General features: G+C 44.3%; 3 protein-coding genes across 4 annotated transcripts; all 3 read left to right on the forward strand.

The window, feature by feature from the left end:
- Window positions 1-2,617: 2,617 nt before the first annotated feature.
- LOC117859240 (protein MLN51 homolog) lies at window positions 2,618-9,388 on the forward strand. 2 transcript variants are annotated; one of them, XM_034742448.2, is made up of 12 exons: window positions 2,619-3,364; window positions 5,246-5,345; window positions 5,428-5,645; window positions 5,748-6,583; window positions 6,701-6,815; window positions 7,391-7,510; window positions 7,887-7,930; window positions 8,032-8,077; window positions 8,175-8,244; window positions 8,329-8,406; window positions 8,935-9,016; window positions 9,100-9,388. In XM_034742448.2, the coding sequence occupies exons 1-9, from the start codon at window positions 2,736-2,738 to the stop codon at window positions 8,200-8,202; spliced, it is 2,136 nt and encodes a 711-aa protein (XP_034598339.1). In that variant the 5' UTR covers window positions 2,619-2,735; the 3' UTR covers window positions 8,203-8,244; window positions 8,329-8,406; window positions 8,935-9,016; window positions 9,100-9,388. The 2 variants fall into 2 exon arrangements, with proteins under 2 accessions (XP_072149698.1, XP_034598339.1); XM_072293597.1 differs by lacking the exon at window positions 8,329-8,406 and having other exon boundaries at window positions 2,618-3,364.
- A 724-nt stretch (window positions 9,389-10,112) lies between these two features.
- Window positions 10,113-11,026, forward strand: LOC117859242 (protein SODIUM POTASSIUM ROOT DEFECTIVE 2). Its single transcript, XM_034742451.2, has 3 exons — window positions 10,113-10,470; window positions 10,568-10,643; window positions 10,756-11,026. The coding sequence occupies exons 1-3, from the start codon at window positions 10,273-10,275 to the stop codon at window positions 10,878-10,880; spliced, it is 399 nt and encodes a 132-aa protein (XP_034598342.1). The 5' UTR covers window positions 10,113-10,272; the 3' UTR covers window positions 10,881-11,026.
- Window positions 11,027-12,031: 1,005 nt separating this feature from the next.
- On the forward strand, window positions 12,032-16,057 carry LOC117859241 (uncharacterized). The gene is made up of 2 exons (XM_034742450.2): window positions 12,032-12,607; window positions 15,643-16,057. Exon 1 carries the CDS (start codon window positions 12,128-12,130, stop codon window positions 12,596-12,598), a length of 471 nt encoding a protein of 156 aa, XP_034598341.1. The 5' UTR covers window positions 12,032-12,127; the 3' UTR covers window positions 12,599-12,607; window positions 15,643-16,057.
- Window positions 16,058-20,263: the final 4,206 nt, after the last annotated feature.

The raw sequence follows: 20,263 nt of genomic DNA on the forward strand, positions 1-20,263 counted from the left end.
ATAAGGATGACGGGCGGGGCCGGGCTTTGATTCTGACTCGGTGGAATTGCCCTGTTTGTCTAGTAATAAATGTGCTAAGGCTGAAATGTGATGGTGTTCGTGGTCAAGTATTTGAAAGTACTAATCTCATACCTTGTATGGGATAGGGAAGCCTAGTACCTGATTGAACCGGGCCGTGGGCATACCTCCCCACTCTCTCTGGAACTTAGTTCCCCTGATGCACCATGTGGGTACAAGTGCAGTCACAGTACGACGATGTTCCAACACCGTGGGGTATTGTATCCAAGGGAAGTAGGCTCAGCCACGTGCCGGGGGATCGATGGGGACGAATGACATGTGTGGACCCATCGTGGTATGCAATGTTGTGGGATTAGGTTCACTTGGCAAGGTTTAAAAACTCGATTCGAATCGTCTGTCTCTCACAATTTGAGACTGCTTGACTGCTATGCTGCATTGAGTAGTAAGTGGAACAAAGAATGATTATTTAATGATGATGCTTGGAATAAAATGTTTGCTCAACTTGCTTGTCTAGAACAGGTGCATACTAGAATGATTAATCTACTAAAACCTGCTGCTAAAACTTGAAAGTAAGGATTTACTTTAGATGCTTTTGGCAAAACAAACCCCTCAGCTAAGAAGCCTTGCATATTTAGAAGTTGATGAAGTAGTTACCACCCGACCGTTAAGTCTTGCTGAGTATTAGTATACTCAGCCTTGCTTGTGACTTATCTTTTCATGTAATTTAGATGTTGATGAGTGTGCTGCCAGTTTGACTTGGCCAACCCAACTCCCTCCGGGTTGGACGGTCGAGTGGGACCTGTCTTTGGTCAGCGAGGATTGTGGTAACTGACGTCATGGTCGACTTCACCATAATGTTTCTGCTCCGATGCTTAGTTGTTGTCCTTTTCCCGCTGCTTAAACTCTGAACAATTTACTTTATGTATTTTCGAACTGCGGTGATGTAATAAATAAAGTGGGATATATGAATTAAACTACTGGAATGTTGTAATCTCTGAACTTGCCTTCGTGTGAGCATGCTTTTCGTTTCAATCCAAGACAAGTGGTTTATCGGGTATAACCCGACAGAGTATCAGATTGACTTGGTTAAAGTGTCAATTTGCGTATAAGGTGAAGTTGAGTACACTTTAACTAGGTTAATTTGGGTGGTTCTGTCACACCTGCACCTTCCGAAAACGCTCTATTGATAAAGTGTTCAATAGCATGAGAAGGAAAGTATTTCAATTAAATAAAAAATTAGATTAAGATATTAAATGCCCTAATCCCTTACAATATTCCAATTCTCTAGCCCTTTAAATGTCTCACTTCTCTAAGATCAAATCCACTCCCTTCAACTTTTTTCTCCACCCATGGGAGGACATGCCGCCTTCTAGCTGCATTTTCTAGCATGTGTGCATCGTAGCACCACCATGTGCATGTGGCCTCACCTATGTCATTTGTGCATGGAGGTCACAAGACAAGAGAGGGTGCCAAGGCAAGCAATTAGCTATGGTGTCGCCTGCAGCCCTGAAAGATATTGGGAGGCCTCGGGCAAGTATGGAGTATGATGGTGTTGGGTCGGTACGTCGAACTATGATGGTTATTGTTTATGGAGGAAAATTAAAAAAAAGTTGTGTGATGGCTAGTGAAATATTTTTAGGATCCGTTTGGAACTCTCGCCGCCGCTAGCCTTACCTTGCCCGCTAGCCTAGCCTTACCACGCGCTACTCGGCTCGGTGGGCAAGGAGGCTTTGGTTCTTTCCCACCACTTGTCTTGCTGGCATACAAATCAACGGTGGGGCAGCTCAATCCAATGACGGAGCGACCAATCCGACGATGAAGGAGCGTGATTTGGCAACGGCAAGGTCCGACTCGGCAGTAGTAGTGTTTGATTCGGTGATGGCAAGACCCAGTTTGGTGGCGGCGGACTCGATTTGACTACGACAGACCTCGATTTGGTGGCTGTGAGCTCGAAACCGTGGCGTCTTGCGCTCAACCTTGCCAGCGTAGGAGAGCGGAATCGGCTCTCTTGCGTGGTCAAAGAAATCCTTTGCCCAGCTGGGCAAGCTTGCTGCTCTTGCTACCAAACGACTGACCTTGGCCGGCAAGGCGAGGCTGGCGGCTTGCAAGGATCTAAACAAACCTTTAATTGCATTAGAAGTGTAACATACTTAGTAGCTCAAAAAACATAAAATAATAAATGTCCGCGTGAAGAGATAATGATGACAGGAAGTTTGTTAAAAGAACATAATCACATCTTACTGATATTATTGCTCATCAACAACTATCTTATTTTCTATTTGATGTTTTTCTTTGTAGTGCCTTAGCCGGAGTGGGTTTTTTATACGAGCCCGAGTGGATTACACCTAGCCTAACAGGATTTTCTTCGCTTGAACAAGTGGCAAAACCCTCCAAAGCCTGGACTAGAAAAACCCTACCCAGGATCGAAATGCACCGAATATGAGTTTCCTACCTAACCAACCGAACCTCCACTCCACTCCATCGACGACAACAACCGACTGCGACTCTGGCGTCCCCCGTGCCGTACCCGTTCCACGCCCCCTCCGTCTGCCTCAACGGCTCAACCCCACCCCATCCCGTTCCGTTCCACGAGCCCCTCGCTGTCCCCTGCTCCCCCTACCCTTCGATTCGAACTCTCTCAAAACCGCAGCGCACGAGGGGGAAAAAAATCCTCACCACACCGCACCGCGCCCAAATCTAGGGTTGCTCGGTTCGCCATGGCCGACCCGCCGGCCCCGGATGCCCAGCCTGAGCAGCCGCCCGCCGCCTCCGCAGCCTCCGCTCCCGCTGCCGCCGCCGCCGCCGACGCCGACGCCGCCCCGGTTGAGAAGCCCCCCGCGGCGCCGCTCACGCCGGAGCCGGACACCGCTCCGGGGGCGGATGGGGCGGGTGAAGTGGAGGAGGATGAGGAATACGTGAGCGACCCCGACGACGCGCTGCTCCCGACGATGCGGCGCCGGGAGGCCAGCGATGACGAGGGGTCCGAGGACGGGAGGCCCCGGGCGCGGATCGGGCCAGACCAGGACGACGACGGCCAGGGGGCACCCGAGGCGTACGACGACGAGGTGGATGAGGAGGACGAGGAATACTACGACGAGGAAGAGGAGGATGTGGGAGAGGGGTTCGAGGAGTATGAAGGGCGCGCGGCACCGCCCATGGAGGACGGCGGCGGCGGCGGCCAGGAGTCACGCGGGGAGGATGGCGTGGCTGGGGAGGAGGGACTGGCGGAAGGGGAGGCCAAGGGCGAGGGGGAGGAGAAGGAGCAGGAGCCGTTCGCAGTGCCCACTTCTGGTGCCTTCTACATGCATGATGACCGGTTTCAGGAGGAGAACCGCGGCCGGCGCAGGTGTGCCTCGCTTCCTTAAAACTACAAATTCAGTTCTAGCTCATACTTTCCGTAGAATCACAACTGTGTAGTTTCGACTTTAGGGCCAGAGGTTTAGGGCCTGTTTGGTCTGTGTCCGGCATTGTCAAAATCTAGGCAACCAAATTGTCTGCTCAAGTGTTTGTCAACTCTGGCTCCTAAAATGGATGATAGTGCCAAATTTAACAGAGTGCCAACAAAATCTTGGCATTGATATCAATAGCGACTCATTTTAGTCAAATGGCAAGATTTTGGTAACCTTTGGCTCTCATTGGTGTCAAGGAAAATGGCAATAGATTCTGGGGTGGGGGTAGCTCAGAAGTTATTGGATAAGGCCTAGGCGGTGTACGGTAATGTAAACTTAGGGCCAGGGGATACTTTTTAGTTGATATCACCTGCAGTTCCGACAAAAAGAGGCTTTTTTCTGAGCACAAAAGCTGTCCATGGAAAAGATACAGCTTTTCTTGACATAGGCGAGTAGAAAAGCAGGATTCTAGAAGGTGAGCATATCAAAATATTGCCCGCCACAATCTCAGCTTTGTTTATATCTGCTCTATTTCATAAGGCAGTCCCTAGGTGCTAGGTGGAGCAGCACTGCCTAGCCTACCACCTAAGCATTTTGTCTAGGTGTTTCCTGCCTAGAATGGTTTAGGGTTTGATCTATGTATGAAAGTGGTGAAAATTGGTGGAGGAAGATGATCTGTGGTCATGGAACTCATTGATGCATGATAATGTCAAATTATGTTTGTAACATGCCAAATTTCTTCTATTTAACTTGGCACTACTCTAGCCTTCTGGAAAAAATACAACCGTCTTGGTAATGCCTAGGTGGCAAGGCGCTAGGTGGATCCTGAATGTGTCCCTAACGCAAGTACTTTTTGGAACATGTACTTACATCTTGAACAAGGTCATAATAGAAAGTAGCATTGTTCTAAATGGTGTGCTAGGCAACGCCCAGGCCCCATGTGTACTCTAGCCTAACACTTTTTGAACATTGGCAAAGAGCTAAGGGCCAGGGAAAAAAGGCTCTCCCTCTGTTCATAAATTTGTGACCCTCTAGAAAGTGTGTAGTGAAGCCTGTCTAACTTTGATGTATTTAAGAAAATTCATTTGAATTGATCACATGAAGACAATATCCTTGGATTGTTGCGGAAATATGTTTATTATTTATTTCGTATATAAAGTATTGGTCAGAGTTCCATATTGAAGATCATCTTGGTGTCCAAAACGCCATACATTTACCAATGGAGGGAAAATCGCAAACCAGTGAGTATAATATAATAGTTTGATGGAATGAAATGAATAAATTTCTAAACCAGGGAGTATAATAAAATAGTTTGATGGAATAAAATGAATAAATTTGTCAACAGTGCTAATTTTAGATTAGAGGGTGTTTCACAGCGACAAACTGTGTGTGGAGTTGTGAGTTTATTTGTGCTTTATGGTGGTTTCGTCAACTCTCAGGCTGGCAATGAGATTTTGGTACAATCAGATAGTGTTATTTTCAAGGAAAGAACAACCAGACGGTTAATCATTATTGTCACTAGATTGGGTTGACTGTTGGTTCACAGAACTCTGGAATCCTTTTAGTTGTGAACATCCTTTCGTGTTCTTAAAGGGATCATTAAAAAAAAGAATTGTCTGCTAATGGCTTACAGTGCAATGAGCTTGTACATGACAGCGTTCTCTACCACTAAATTCAAGCTTGTGGCTAATCTAGTGCTGTGGTTTCTTAGTCAATTTTCTTAGCAAGCTGCCTTTGTCATAATGTGACCTGATAGTGGGTAATACTGTCAATATTTAATGCTTCATATTTATATGCCGTGTGCTGACTGTTTTCTTTTCTTTTTCCTCTATAAACAGGCGAATGTTTGGTGGGAGGAAGTTATGGGATGCTAAAGATGATCAAGCTTGGGTGCATGACAGATTTGAGGAGATGAACTTGCAAGATGATCGCTATGAAGTAATTGCTCATGACCTTTAGTGCGCAAAACCAAGCACAACCACTAACAAATCTCAAGGATGCAAAAATCTTTGTGTTGCAGGATCAGCGCATGTCAAGAGGTCGTTTTAGAGGTCGTGGTGGTCGAGGTAAAGCAAGAGGTGGTGGTCGTGGTTTTCCCAGAGGGGGAAAGAACCGCAATTACCAGGAAGATGGCAACACCCAAAACCGCCCCCCAAAAGTAGTTAGAGGAAGAGGACCTCGACGTTATGAAGCTGTTGCAAGGAACAGCAGAGAGGTTGTTGGATCCCAGCGAAAACAGTGAGTGATAGTAAATAACTTGGGACAAAAATATTTTTGGTCACTACTGCACCTTTGCTTGTGAAGTTCTCTTACACAGTTTTCTTCTCATTTCTTATTCAGAGCAGCAAGATTTCGAGAACCCGCTCCAAATACTGCAGCAGCCAGAGATTCTGGTCAAGTTTCACACACACAGCCAGAGGCTGCCCCTCCTAAAAAGAATGTCATCAATTCAAGCCTAAATTCTGCGTCACCACCATTTTATCCTTCTGGTGCATCCAACCAAGATTTTCCTGTAGCAGCTCAAAGAAGGGACATACAAACAGGAGGTTCCAATAAGGTCCTTCCTTCTTCCATGAAGATGGATGATAACTCAAAGCTACAATCTGGTCCAATGGTTAGAGGTAGGACAACCATGGATTATGGTGGACGTGATAGGTTTCATGCTGATGGTCCTGTTAGATCATCACCTGGAAGGGCCCCAACGACATCATTGAATTCAGGATTCACATCATCATCGGTTAATCCTGGTCAATCACCTGTTGTCAGGGCTTCAGGGGGCAGTTCAAACACCGGGGTTTCTTCAAATAATCAGTCCACTTCATCATTTCACCAAATGCAGAGGATTTCTACGCAAATGCAGAGTCACGCGCCAGTCATGCACCCAAAGTCAGGCCAAGTGCCGAATCAATCTGCAGCGAGGATCCCACCTCAGCCGTTGAACCATCGGACTAACAATTTGTCACCTGCTCAGCATCAACCTGTTAAATCAACAGAAAGTGGTGAGAATGGTTCATACCCTAGTCAGAATAATTCGAAGGCACCTTCAGCGGTGGTAAAAGCCAATAACCATGAAACTGGAATGGGTTCATTTATGTATGGTGGCGCCCAAGTTATTGGGGCTGCTGGTCTTTCCCAGGGCGATCAAAATTTTCCTGGCACTCCAGCTCTGCTGCCAGGTTTGTTAACTTCAACATTCAGTTTACCTTATTTTCTTTAGTGTTTTGATTATTATTTTCAGTTTTCTGATAATCACTTGAACTGATTCATTACCTATTTTCTCTCCTGTAATGCAGTGATGCAATTTGGGGGTCAGCATCCTGGTGGTCCTGGAGTTCCTACTATTGGTATGGCTCTCCCTGGCTACGTAGCTCAGCAGCAGATGGGGATGGGAAACAACGAAATGACATGGTATATTCATATATCTTTTTGGATTTGCTAGTCTCTCTGTTGTGTCTACAAATATTATTTGTGTGCTCGTGTATGATCAGAAGTATCATTAACCGCATGGATTCCTAAGACAACAAAATGGAAGAGGCAACAGCAGTATTTGCACTCAAATTCTGTGAATGCATCTGTCTTGTTCCTCATTACTTCTCTTTTTCATTTTGCCTAATATACATTTCTTTTCTTCAACCTGTAAGAATGCTTTCATTTTTGTACACTTACATAATACGAATGGGATGGTCAATAACTCAATTGCCCAACAACGTTAGTTTATTACTTTATTTTTAAATGAAAGGATACAATTTCAGGTTTCGTTTTCCTTATTGTAGAAGATGTTATTGGACCTCATTATTCTGCAGTAATTCTACTTTGTTAACGCACTGGGGTTTTTTTTATTGCACCTCTCATTATTCTGCAGTACTTCTAATTTGTTAATGTACCGGAGTTTTTCTTCTGTGACTTAATATGTTGGTGGGGATATACCCTCCTATTTCTGCACGATCTTTTTGTTTACCCTATGATGATTGAACTTGGTACAGGTTGCCATTATTGGCCGGTGCAGCTGGTGCTTTTGGAGGATCATATCCACCTTATATAGCCCTTGATCCGAGCTTTTACTCCAGACCTTCAGGACAGACATCATCTTCAGTTCCATCCAGGTGAAATACTAAAGCTTGACCCAGCTAGCCATACGATTTATGTAATTGCCTGTACGTGCAGCAACCCAATCAGCCATACAAATTATGCCACCTTGTGTAAAATAAAATGGGTTATTAGCATCAACATTTCAATTGTGGTCAGTGGGTCATTCACACAAGCATTTGGGCATTTATATACAATTATACATTTTCGTTCCTGATGGGAGCTCGGATAATGTTCTCTTGTATAAAGTAGTTCGATCAGTTGCAATTCACATGCTTTAGGCAAAACTGCTTGTAGTTCTCATACATTTGCCCCCATTGGTCCATGTTTTTATTTCATCATTAATAAAATGTTCTCTTAACGAAGGATGCTAAGTCTTTATTACCCTTACAGGGAACCTACTGCTAATAGAGGGTCGAAATCTCCTCCTCGAAATGGTGAGTTGTGCTTCATCTCTATCATGCATTGAAAATAATGCATTAGCTCATGCTACAATTTGTAAGCTGCTTTACTAATATTTATCTAACTTGAACTGCAGATATTGGGAATGAAGAGCTTGATCAGCGCCAGAACAAGCCCAGGAGGTAAGATATTCTATGCCCTTTTTTTTTAACTTGCAAAATCACATTGGTGTTTGTTACATCAACAAGCTTATGCATGCTATGCACTCTTGTATTGCAGATACTCAGAGATGAACTTCAGTCAGTGATGCACCTTGTAAGGTGAACTGCATCTGAATAAGCTGCTTATGGTTAGTTACATATTTTTTCTGATATCACCTACTAACTTCTTTTTCTTTGTGCTTAAACTTATCTGTTGCTTATGTGTTCCACAGGCCCTATTTAGGCCCTTTGTGATCTCCAGTTTTGATCTGGAGCACTTTGGGTGGCTTTGGTATCGTAAATTATGTTAGGTAATGTCCTATCTTTAGACATCTTTGAATGCCTAACTGCCTAAGCAAGTGTGCATAATGCCTAAGAGAGGAATGCATATGATGCCTGTAGTTCACTGCTCTTAATTTGAAATACAACATCATCACACACCTTGCAGTTTGTCTTTTTTTCCCCCCTTTCCAATCCCATCTATTACTTTCTCTCAGATGTATTTCTACATTGTTGAAGCATCAATGGCTAGAAGGGATTTTGGGGTAGAGGGTATTTGGAGGGGGAGAAGTTATGTAGAGAAGCTAAAATGATACTACCTTCGTCCATAGTTATATGACGTTTAGGACAAGCTTTAGTTAGTTCAAAATGAACTAGCTTGTCCTAAACGTCATATATTTATGGACGGAGGGAGTATGTATTTCCAAATGAAGCTACTCTGCTACAATTACATCTATATGCTGTAAACATTCTGATGTATAATTTTAACTAGCATTTGTGATATGGTTTCATTTTCAACAGTTGGATGTAGTTTGCCTAACTAGCTGTTCATTTGCCAGGTCTTATGCCTGTTCATGCTGGAGTTATCTGATGGGGTCACTTCACAGCAGAGCAGGGGTGTCATTCGTTACTTGAACTGTAGTAAGCATTTTCCTCCCAAGATCACTACTAATTGTGATTTCAGTTTCGACAACAATGCGACTGATGGCATCATGAAATTTTAGGTGTTGCTCGGTTGTGATGCATATGGAAATATCATATTTGTTGGCTGCTTCTGAAGATGTGGGCGGTTGTTGATGAGAGCTTGGAATAATGATTTGCATTGGTTGAGAAAGTTGAGTTTTTTTTAACTACATCTTGTTAGTGAGTACTGACTCCCGTTGGTGTCAGTCTGCTCTGATGTACCGGTCCGCTTATAGTGGTTGCTAAGACTGAGTGGCTTTACTGCCGCAGTTTGTATCTTTTGGACAGTGTTGAAATGTGGGTGCGGTTTGCAACTATTTTCAGCTCAAATGAGTGTCCAGTTAGTTTGGTTCCATGTGCTCACATGGATTTTTCGGGGTACCTGCTTGAAAAGCCATCTAGTTACCTGCCTGTCTTTCTGTTTTCCAGGGTGATGGGTTCTCAATTCATGGTAAAATTTCCAGAGCTTTGTTTTTTGTCAGTCGGATGAGCTGCATGTCGCTTTACCAGAGCCAGAACCCAGAAATGAGCCGGTTTGATTAAAAAACTGAAAGATGCCATTTTTTTCTTACAGGACATGTTTGTTGGGCGTTGGCTGTGGCTACAAATGATGTAGCATTTAAGCGTTTTAAGGGATGCTATACCACAACGGTGTAGAGATGTGTCCTATTGTATCCCGTCCTTTGTAATCAGTTTTGCCACAATTATTCCTGATGTTTGTTCAGAGTAATCACCAAGCGATAATTACTCATGCAGTGGCAGTGCTCATCTTTTCAGATGGCACGCAATACGTATCTGTCGTGTTGGTGCCACCTTTCCTGCCAAATATCGGAATATGTATTGGCCACCCAACATAGATCCAGGCTACAAAGAGATCCAGGAGAAGGTGCTGAAGGGCAGGACGTCTCAACCAGCGAAGTGGTTGGGCAGATGGATCTGCCGTTGAGCTTCTGATAAGAACTTTTGTGTTCTCTGGTGGTTGACCTCCCTAGACATTTCCATGGGGGCAGGCATATCACCTGAGTGCATCTAGAACACTCTCATTATTGTTCTGAAATGAAAAAAAAGGTACACAGTAACAACGTTGGCATTGGCTGTGTGAATATGCATGTAGGCTGGCTGTTCCTTGTTGTCTATATAAACAAGTGACTTCTTACTGAGACGCCTCTGGCCAAACTGCTTGCAGTTTCAGCCCGGGGGAGAGAGCCACCCAAATGGCTTCAAGGGGTTTCACTTTCAAGAGAATTTTGCGCTGGTTCCCTCGTTCCTCTGCATCGGGCGGTTTGCAGGAAGAAGACGAGGACAGCAGCGAGAGGAGCGGCTTGCTGAGGAGCCACCTGCAACATCAGATCGTGCCGGTCACGGATTCCGGTGACACATCCAAGGCTCTAGCTGTGCGTGTGGAGCCGAAGGTGACCGATCACTGGAAGCATTAGTTAGTTTTCTGTTGTTGTGCATCTCATTCGGCTCTTCTCCCAGATGATTAACTCTGCTTGTTGAACCGCCCAGACCGTCGCTCTGAAGGTGTCCATGCACTGCCATGGCTGCGCGAGGAAGGTCGAGAAGCAGGTCTCCAAGATGCAAGGTAGGTGATGAGCACGGCATGCCCGGCAGCTTATCTTCATCCCTGCACTACACGAATGATTGCAAGCAAAGCATGCAACTATGCAAAGCAATCTGAGTTCTCTGCTGCGCAGGAGTTGTGTCCTTCAAGGTGGAGCTGGAGAGCAAGAAGGTGACCGTCGTCGGAGACGTTAGCCCGGCGGATGTCCTGGAGAGCATATGTAAGGTGATGAAGCGTGCAGAGCTTTTGGTGGCTTGATTGACTAGTAGCGATCCATCCGGTTCTTGGGTAGTACTTGTGGATGTGCAATACATATTGTTGGATACATGTTGTTCCGTAGCAGGAAAAAAAAATGGCGATCCTCTGATTGCATTTGTAGCAAGAGAGGCAAATCTTCGATCTCAGCCTCGGGATCGTCTGTTACTGTGGACGGCTCCGGTATAACTCTAGCTACCGGAACTGGAATTGTCTTGCTTTTCACGGTCGTTTGACTAGAATATTTGAAAAACCGAGAGAGAGAAGAAAAGTTCAGAGCAAGAAAATCGCTGCGATTGGCAGCGTGGTACTATCCAAGATAACGGCGAGTTTCTCCGGGCACGAAAATAGTACTAAATAATTTCGTGGACCCATATCAGATCGCCGTTAACACGAGCAACACACTAATCAGCCAAACCTGTTCGCTTCAGAAGTTAACGAGCAACACACTAATCAGCCAAACCTGTTCGCTTCAGCTTATAAGCTGGCTGAAAAGCTGAAATGGCTGATTTGTTGTGAGAGAAAAATACTGTTTGGTAGCTGATAAGCCGGTTGAATAAACTGAAGCGAACAGACCTGTTTCCGTTGACAAGCAAATCGCATGCCCCACCGTGTAATTGGCCCCTACAATAAAACAAAAACCATCTAGTACCAAATGAAGTGTGTTCCCGAAAAAAACAATTAATAATTATTTACAAGCAGCTAGGCAGTATATGTTCCAAGATCCGTGTTATTTGGTCAATTACCCAAATTCGAGGGACTCATTATACGTAAAGCGACCTGTACCAGCCATTTGCTACTGCACTAATTACTCTTACTAGTACTTAATAGGATGGCGACCTTTCGATGTGGCTGGTACGGTTTGGATGAAATGCCGCTGGGAGCTGCCAACGCCTGCCCAACAATTCTGGCAACTACGCCACGGGCATGCATTGCTTTCAAAATCCTGATTGCATCATACCAGGATTTTACGAATTACGATCAAAACTAAAAGTTTAACAGGATCTTCGTTTTTACGACGTTTAAGATCATGTAACTGTGTTTCGAAAAAAAAATTACTACGCAAGTATGAAACCCGCGAGTAGGTTCAAGGAACCCACCATGTTTGACCATTCGCTGTCGACGTGGCGTTGCTAGTACAGTAGTATCGCCCTGACCCGCTCAACTGCCTCACACTCTTCCAACGCTTCACGCCTCTCTCCTCCCTCCCCCGCGTCGACTCCTCCTCCTCCTCCCCATCCCCAATCCCGATGGCGCGCCGCCTCCTCGCCGCCCTCCTCGCGGTGTCGCTCCTGCTGCCGCTCGCCCGCCCGGACTCCTCAATCTCCTCCTCCCTCCCGGCCAACACCACCAGCACCGCGTACGACGAGCTCCGCCTCCGGGGCTTCCCGCGGGGCCTGCTCCCCGCCAACGTGCGGGGGTACACGCTCGACACCGGGTCCGGGGACTTCGCCGTCGACCTCCACTCCAGCTGCCGCATCGTGCTGCCCGCGGGGAGCTACCTCGCCGCCTTCAACAACCGCCTCACGGGGCGGCTCGACGACCGCCGCATCTCGGGCCTTAGCGGCATCCGCGTCAGGGCCTTCTTCCGCTGGTGGTCCATCACAGGGATCCGTGCCGACGGGGACCAGCTCGTCTTCGAGGTTGGGTCGGTCTCCGCCAAGTTCCCCGCGCGGGACTTCAACGCCAGCCTCGAGTGCCCCGCCAAGGCTGACTCATAAGACAGCAAGGTGAGTAGAGTACTACTCGTCCCGACTACTTTGGTTTTGTAGTCTCAAATTTTGTTGGTACCGTCTCCTTGAGCGTGGTATGATCATGGAATTAAGAACACAACATCGATTATTATTGCCCTTTTTTTATTTGTATACATCAAATTGACCAAAGGATGCCTGCAGTATTTTTGCTATTTTCTCAGATTAGCAAGCATGATTGTTTCATTTTTTATTACTTGGGGAAGGGTAGTCGTTTTAGTAAACATGATAACGAAATGAATCCTATTTGACTACGAATCTCAGCGGTCTGAGGCACACTTTATCTTTCTTTTATGTGATGGCAGTTCAGAGTTATAGATGTTTGAATTGTTCCAGTCGTTCTAGCTAGAAGTGCTGTAGCCTCTAACAGTTAGCTTGGCAATGTAACTTACAAATAGTGTTGCATTATCTACCTGTTTAATATAGTCCACCGTTTTATGATTTTTGTTGTGCTGCACTGCTGCTATTTTGTTAGGTTCTTTGGCATTTGAAATAGTTGCTTGACTGTGCTGGGATTGCTTGCTTTCCCAGTTGTTTTCTTTAATAGGAAGTGTAATTGGCTCTTGCAGTGTTGATACTCAGGATACTTCAAGCGTTGAAAATTAGCAAGTAACTTTAGCCCTTTTAAGCAAAGTGATATCTTATGTTATCAGTGCAAAAACTGCTTAGTATATTTCTCTCTTTCTTGGACTGGCAATGGCTTAATGCCACAGTCTCCCACAAACAACGGCATATTAATTCCTAGTGTTTCAGCCGTTAATTAACTCAAGAATTGATTGTTTGTGGGAAAGTTTGCAACTGGAGATACAAAGTTTAGTTTTAATGGGTTTGTACTTACAGATGCCTACAAGAACTTAGAAGAGCATTCTTCAAGATCATTCATCATTCATGATAACAGTCCATGAATTACTTGAAAGCTGCAAAGCAATAAATTATCGATAACCCAGTAAGAAATAGAAAAACTAGCAAACACAAACACTATTTATGTACCTAGTGGCTAGTGCTAGTTCATTTCTGAACAGTAAATCTTGCGGTAGAAGTGGAACTGTAAAAGATCATGTGCTGCAGCAGCAGTAGTCCAAAAGCACAAATATATACACCGATACTTCATTGCTTGGATCAAACATCAATCTCCATTTCATTGTCTTGGACAGCAACATTTCCAGGACTGACCGCGTTTCATGCTGCAATGCATCAGTGGTATCAGGATAAATGGAAGTACACTGAAATGCAGATATATAGGTCTGCAGGAAGCTGACTTGCTTTGCCAGTGGTGGTGCTAGAAAGGCTGTGGGGTCAAATATAGGGTCAGTCGTCTACAACTACGACGTAAACTTTGCTACAGTTCTATTAAGAATCAGTCTGCTTTACAAAAAAGAAAAAGAAAAAAAAAAGCCATGGAATCAACTGACCTTATTATCTTTTGCAAGGATTCTGAGAGGAACACTATGACTGAAAACATAAAATCTATAGTTTCAACATGCTGATTTTGTTAGGAAAAGCTACTATTACTGTATCATTCACAAAGAGGTTATAAATGCTGTGCCGATGATGTCCCATATTTCCTCTTGAGTAGACTTCAACTGTTTAACCAATGTGTTAGTTATAAAGATGAATTCATTTTCACTATCGCAAAATACTTGTGATCAAATACTCTGATCTTTCATGGGCTTTCTACTTTGGCAACATGGAGATGCTGGCCAACAAGCAGTGAACGCCAAAGTGTGACAGTGTAGTTAACATGTGAACTAGAAGGCTGACGTGGGAAGAACAGCACTCATCTTTATTTCCTAGCTGACAACATTTCTATGCAGGGTAGTGAATCAATGGTAGATGGGTTTTTTTTGTCTAGCTGCATTCTAGATTCTAGAAACTTCTAGATGCTAGGTGGGCTGTAACTGTCACCTAGCGCCTAGGTGGTCGACTGGTACAGGATGGGAGTTTTTGACACAGGGTAGGTGGCACACAAGTCACCGCTGGCTTTTATGTGACAACCTTCCACCACCTCTCCGAGGCTTGCAAGAAGCCGTTGAGGGGAGGTGAGGAGGTGGGCATTGGCTAATGTTGAGAGGGAAGGCCTGAGCAGGAAGCTTGCTTATCTTACTGTGGCAACAGCGTGGTGTTGATCTGTTAAGGGGCATCTAGTTGCTCTGAAATGGGCCCAGTGTGTTTGACAAGCCCTTTGGATTTCATGCACCTAGCTAATTCCAATCCCGTCCATTTTTATCGTTTTTCATGAACTTTTGTGGAAGAACAAGTTACAACAATCATGGCCTACTCTGCAGGAGTCTGCTGTGTAGTGGCGACTGGGAGACAGTGATATTGTTTATTTTCATAGGAGCATGAGTATCATTTCTGCAGTGCCGCTTTGTGTTACCTTAAAAAATTGTAACTTTTATAGCCCTTCCAATTGATGTTTGCAAAGCAGGCACGTGTTCGTTGATGCATCATAACCTCTTCCTTTGTCATAGTACAACAGAAGACCTTGTTGGACCTTACTTTTTAGAAAACAAGGTATAAGCGAAAAAATGAGGTAGATCAACCTCACAAGTGCTGCACGCACCTTCCTAAAGTCTACTAAGAATGCTTTTAGCCTCAGACACTCAGGCTCAGCAGTGACAAAAAATCAGGCCTGATATGGGGAGGAATAGTTTGAAGTGGCCAGTGGTGGTGGAAACGACGTCTAATGATGTGGGATAGAGTAGATGAAGCACTATGACATGCACATTGTAGGCTTATTGCTCCAAAACATCTTTGGGGTCAGATTCTTGGAGTCTGTCAAAACAAACATATGGATTAAGAGTTGTGCTGATAGGAATTTTGGTACTTCGAGATGTTTAGATCTGAACTAAAAATAAGTCTTGTATTCACTATTCAGATTTTAAGTTAAACAGTTAGCGATGTTCGTTTTGATTTCTAGTAGGTAACACATGATGTTCTACCTACTTTCATAATCTTTTACTGATTTTTCTGTACAATGGTTAATTTGGTGAAGTTGTTCATCTGGTTTCCAGGTCATCCTCTCGTCTGCTCCATGATACATGACATCATAGAATGGGCAGTTGGACTCCAGGCACTGAAGCACATCGCTGTTTTTAGCTTCATCTGTCTTTATTGTAATTGTATAGTAGATGCATAAGACAGACTGGATCGATGAAAGCCAGTTGCCCTTAGGCGCCAAGAAACCCGGGATTACCACGGAAGTGCTTCTCGTGTTTCATTAGAATGTACTGTAATTGCACTACCTCATGGTTTGAGAACCTTATGTTCGGTTCTTGTCGTTGGTACTATCAGTTTCTGAAGTATAATACCTGTATAAGACTCCTGGCCTAAGAAGAAAAGGGGGTATAAAGGCTCCTGGAGTCCTGGGGCAGAATAAGAATCTATCTATATAATAATAAATGCATCGTGGATAGATGACCTTACGCATCTTTGTTGTTGCTGATGTGGGTGCCTACTTGCATCAAGTTTTGGCCTTTGCAAATTGTTTTCAGCAATTCTTTGTTCGTCTCTTTTGTAATAGTAATTACAAGGTTATCCTTCAGTTGATCTCTTGTAATCATCCAACGAGGAACGCAATCTGATTGAGAACCAAACTATTAGAGGAAACGGCTGTACCTTTTGAGCCTTCATGAATCGGCCCCTATGTTTGGCGTCCTGTCTCCTTTTTTTTCTCTAGGAAACGGTCCTGTCTCATTTCAGTGGACTGGCAGTTGATCTTAAGGTTTGCCGGTCCAATCTTCATAGACGTTCATGGAGCCTGGAGGTGTGTTTGTGCATGTTGTGGAGTGCGTATACGTGAGCTAACTGTGTTCCATGTTAGGCTGGCTATTCATCAGAGCGAGCATTACATTCACAGACCCTTTAGTTTGTTTAAGTAATGGGCTCATTTTGTGTTGCGTCATTAAGCATCCATCCTACCTTACTTTGATGGAGCGAGCATGCAGAGAAATGAAGACACACGTACGTTGAAGGTACGGCCCCATATGGCCATGGGCCATGGCCTACTTAGCCCAGACAAACAAACTGGGCAGCATGGCCTGCTTGCTATCGACTCCGTTTTTTTTGGGTCTTGTCGCTCACGCGTGTTTCTTTGGTTGAACAGGACAGGAGAGGTCGCGCGCGCCCATGCTGCAGCGTGCCACCGCTGCGGCCGGTCCGCCGGTTGCTCGGCCGAGCGTGTGGCCAGCGCCCAGCGGCTTGCCGGCGACGGGCAGGCTCTGCCGAGGAACGGCCGGTCGCCCGACGCGACCAATCGTACGCGTTGCCCGGCAGCACGGATCACCTGCGAAAGAGGCCCCTTTTTTTCTCTCTCTCTCTCTTGGGTGACCAAGGTGGGCGAGCGCGATCGGCGCGGTGGCGCGGTCCGCGCAGTTCTGCGTGGGCGCGCGGGTTCCGCAGAGTTCTTTTGCCACCGCGTGGTGCCCCGGAGTCAATTGACCGCCACGCTCAGCTGTTTTCTTGCTAAGTCCCTTGCACTTGTTCTCATAGAGATGCACAAAGATCGTGTGAGCTCCAAATCATTGCATCATCACAGACGATGCTGTATAATTTTAGATCGTTTTTACTTTTTAAGTTTTATAGGGTTTATAGGTATATGCTACGTCTAGATACATATAAATATCTATAAATTTAAAAAAAAATTAAAACAATATATAATTTGAAACAGAGGAAGTACCACGCAATACGAGAAAGCAGCATATGGATGGATTACCGCCATGAGTGATTCTATAGTGTCGGAACCGATTTGTCTGTCCGAACGGGCGGCGACGGGACAATTAAGGACAAGTGCATGCTCCGGAAGGCACAACTGTCGTGATCGTTGGTGGTCGTTTGTGCTTTAATAGCCAAGTACATGCAAATTCCTTTTTGACCATAAGTACTTGGCATATTGAACAATGATACCTTTTCCAAAAACTGTATTGAACTATATTCTGTGTGCTTGTTTGAAATGTTGATCGTTTGAAATATAGAGAAATATAAAGGGCCACGACTAACTAGTTGTGGCCCTTTATATTTTTAGGGAACGGATGCCTTGCCCCATTAAAAGTCGAAACCCTTACAAATCATGTATCAAAATACAACTCTTCACTCGGCTTACTTAGGCAAAACCAATTTTCTCAGGTGCATATCTTCCCGAAGTTATAATTCGAATTGTACATTCTACATATACATTCTGATCATTTTGATGAGAGATACGCAATGGTGAAGTTCAATTGTATTTTGAACATGTTACCTAAACCATTTTGTCTGATTTTGGTAACCCGATCAGACCAGTTTGCCCTTGCCCAGACCTATCAATTTTGATCGTTAGCTCATACAATCATGGAATATATGAGCTCTATTGCTATTTCAGAGAAATGTCCTCGCATGGAACCTCTGCATCATAGAAATACTCAAAATCTATTGGAGGTAGCGACGCCCATCCCTAGGTACCACAATTCCACAAGCGTATCCTGAACAGTATCCGTCAGCCACATACTGAGGCCGGACCTACTATATGCCGACAGATCTAGACGGACTGCGTAGCACAAAAGTATAAGAATCGAGGTTCAGTGCACCAAAAGTTGGGTTTTGGAAGCATCTGCCAGGAAGTGATCGAAACAGCTAGCTTGCCCACATGCGAAGAGGACCGGTTGATATCGATTGCATGTTCTCCCTGACGAGTCTATTTGCGTGGCTATGGGGTGTTTGGATACTAGCTAAATTTAGCAGTGTCATATCAGATATTCGAATACTAATTAGGAGGACTAAACATGAGCTAATTATAAAACTAATTGCAGAACCATATGCTAATTCACGAGACGAATCTATAAAACCTAATTAATCCGTCATTAGCAAATAGTTACTGTAGCACCACATTATCAAATCATGGACTAATTAGGCTTAATAGATTCGTCTCTCGAATTAGACTCCATCTGTGCAATTAGTTTTATAATTAGCCTATATTTAATACTTCTAATTAGCATCCAAATATCTGATGTGACAGATGCTAAATTTTAGTGGGTGTATCCAAATACTGGATCATAGTATGCGGTGCCACAACACTGCCATCCGATACCTTTTCGGCTCCGTTGGTTAGACCATCGCCGCGAGCAAACGCAAATGATTAGAGCAGGCAGTGTGGACATTGGTGTCCTGAAAACAAAGACTTCCCATGGCAGGTAAATGGTCATTAAGTGCAACTGTGCAAGGGGCTGCAGCCTGCAGCGCGGGGGAGCATCAAAAACATAACCGTGGGACCCGGCAGGCTACCATATAAAGTATATGCTGTTTTCTTTTTAAAATGGTGCAAGCGTGTTAATTGACGTTCTCTAAACAACATTGTTTCTTTTGCAGTTCTCAATGCATTCTCTTTTTGATAGGTATATTTTCAAAATTTCTCTTTTGATAGGTATATTTTCAAAATTTAGATTTTCACAAATGGTAGTCCTATTTGCCAATAACGTGGGCCGTGGTAATAAATTGCATCAACAGCGAGGAGTCATCGCGGCAATCATTGGAGGACTAGTGAAAAAAGTTTGTTTGTATTAATTAGATGACAAGTAGAGTTATTTTTCCTTGTCATTGTTTTAATGTAAAATATCCCTATCAAAAGAGAATGGAAGGTGTAGTAACAGTACTAACAAAGGTGTAATATGCTTGCCCACGCAACTACTCGTACTAAAGGATATTCTGAGCACTTTTGCTGAGTCTACTAGTCTTAGGGTCAATTATAATAAAACTCTGATGGTGCCCATCAATGTCTCTGATCACATACTTGAGTTATTGGCTAACACTTTTAACTGTCAGAAAGGCAGCCTACCTTTCACCTACCTTGGCCTTCCACTGGGTACTACCAATCAAAAATTGAAGACTACCTTCTCCATGTCCAAAGAATTGAGAGAAGACTGTTATGTATCTCCTCCTTCCTGACAAGCTAGAAATGGTAAACTCAATCTTTTCTTCATCTGCAGTATTCTTCTCATGCACCTTGAAGCTCCATAAGGGTGTGATCAAACAGTTGGACAAGTACAGAAAACACTATCTACGGAGAGGATCTAATCTTAATGCTAAACAACCGCTTAAAGCTGCATGGACAATGGTCTGCTTACCTAGTGAAGGTGGTCTTGGGGTTATCAATCTTGAAGCACACAATGACTCATTGCTCCTGAAATTCTTCCACAAGTTTTATAATAGAGCAGACATTCTCTGGGTTCACCTTGTCTGGGATAACTATTACTCAAATGGCAAGTTGCCTAGACACCTTCAAAGGTATTGCTAGAGTTTCAATCAAGGATGGTGCCTTAGTGGTTTTTTGGTAGGACACTTGGAACGATCAAATCCTGAAGCTACAATACCCTAAACTTTTTTTATTTGCCAAAAACATCAACATCACCCTCAAACAAGCGCTAGTGCAGCCGGCTCCATCATTAAATTTCCACCTCCCATTATCCATCCAAGCATATCAGAAATTTTAGGATCTCTCCCTTATTCTGGAAAACAATCAGCTTCAAGAAGGCAAAGATTTTGGAGCTACAGTTGGGGAAATGAGTTATTTTCAGCAGCAAAAACCTACAAAGCAATAATTGGGCACAGAAGCACTCACCCAGCATTTCTTTGGCTTTGGAAATCTCGATGTCAGATGAAACACAA

The sequence above is a fragment of the Setaria viridis genome, chromosome 5 (genome assembly GCF_005286985.2).
Source record: "Setaria viridis chromosome 5, Setaria_viridis_v4.0, whole genome shotgun sequence".
NCBI classification, from domain to species: domain Eukaryota; kingdom Viridiplantae; phylum Streptophyta; class Magnoliopsida; order Poales; family Poaceae; genus Setaria; species Setaria viridis.

What these genes read in the sequence shown, in the direction of transcription:
- LOC117859240 (XM_072293597.1), top strand. Translation starts at nt 2,736, where the DNA reads ATGGCCGACCCGCCGGCCCCGGATGCCCAGCCTGAGCAGCCGCCCGCC. An exon ending in GGAAACAACGAAATGACATG is followed by an intron (nt 6,816 to 7,390) that starts GTATATTCATAT and finishes AACTTGGTACAG; the next exon opens with GTTGCCATTATTGGCCGGTG. An exon ending in TCATCTTCAGTTCCATCCAG is followed by an intron (nt 7,511 to 7,886) that starts GTGAAATACTAA and finishes TTACCCTTACAG; the next exon opens with GGAACCTACTGCTAATAGAG.
- LOC117859242 (XM_034742451.2), top strand. Translation starts at nt 10,273, where the DNA reads ATGGCTTCAAGGGGTTTCACTTTCAAGAGAATTTTGCGCTGGTTCCCT. An exon ending in CTGTGCGTGTGGAGCCGAAG is followed by an intron (nt 10,471 to 10,567) that starts GTGACCGATCAC and finishes TGAACCGCCCAG; the next exon opens with ACCGTCGCTCTGAAGGTGTC. An exon ending in GCAGGTCTCCAAGATGCAAG is followed by an intron (nt 10,644 to 10,755) that starts GTAGGTGATGAG and finishes TCTGCTGCGCAG; the next exon opens with GAGTTGTGTCCTTCAAGGTG.
- LOC117859241 (XM_034742450.2), top strand. Translation starts at nt 12,128, where the DNA reads ATGGCGCGCCGCCTCCTCGCCGCCCTCCTCGCGGTGTCGCTCCTGCTG.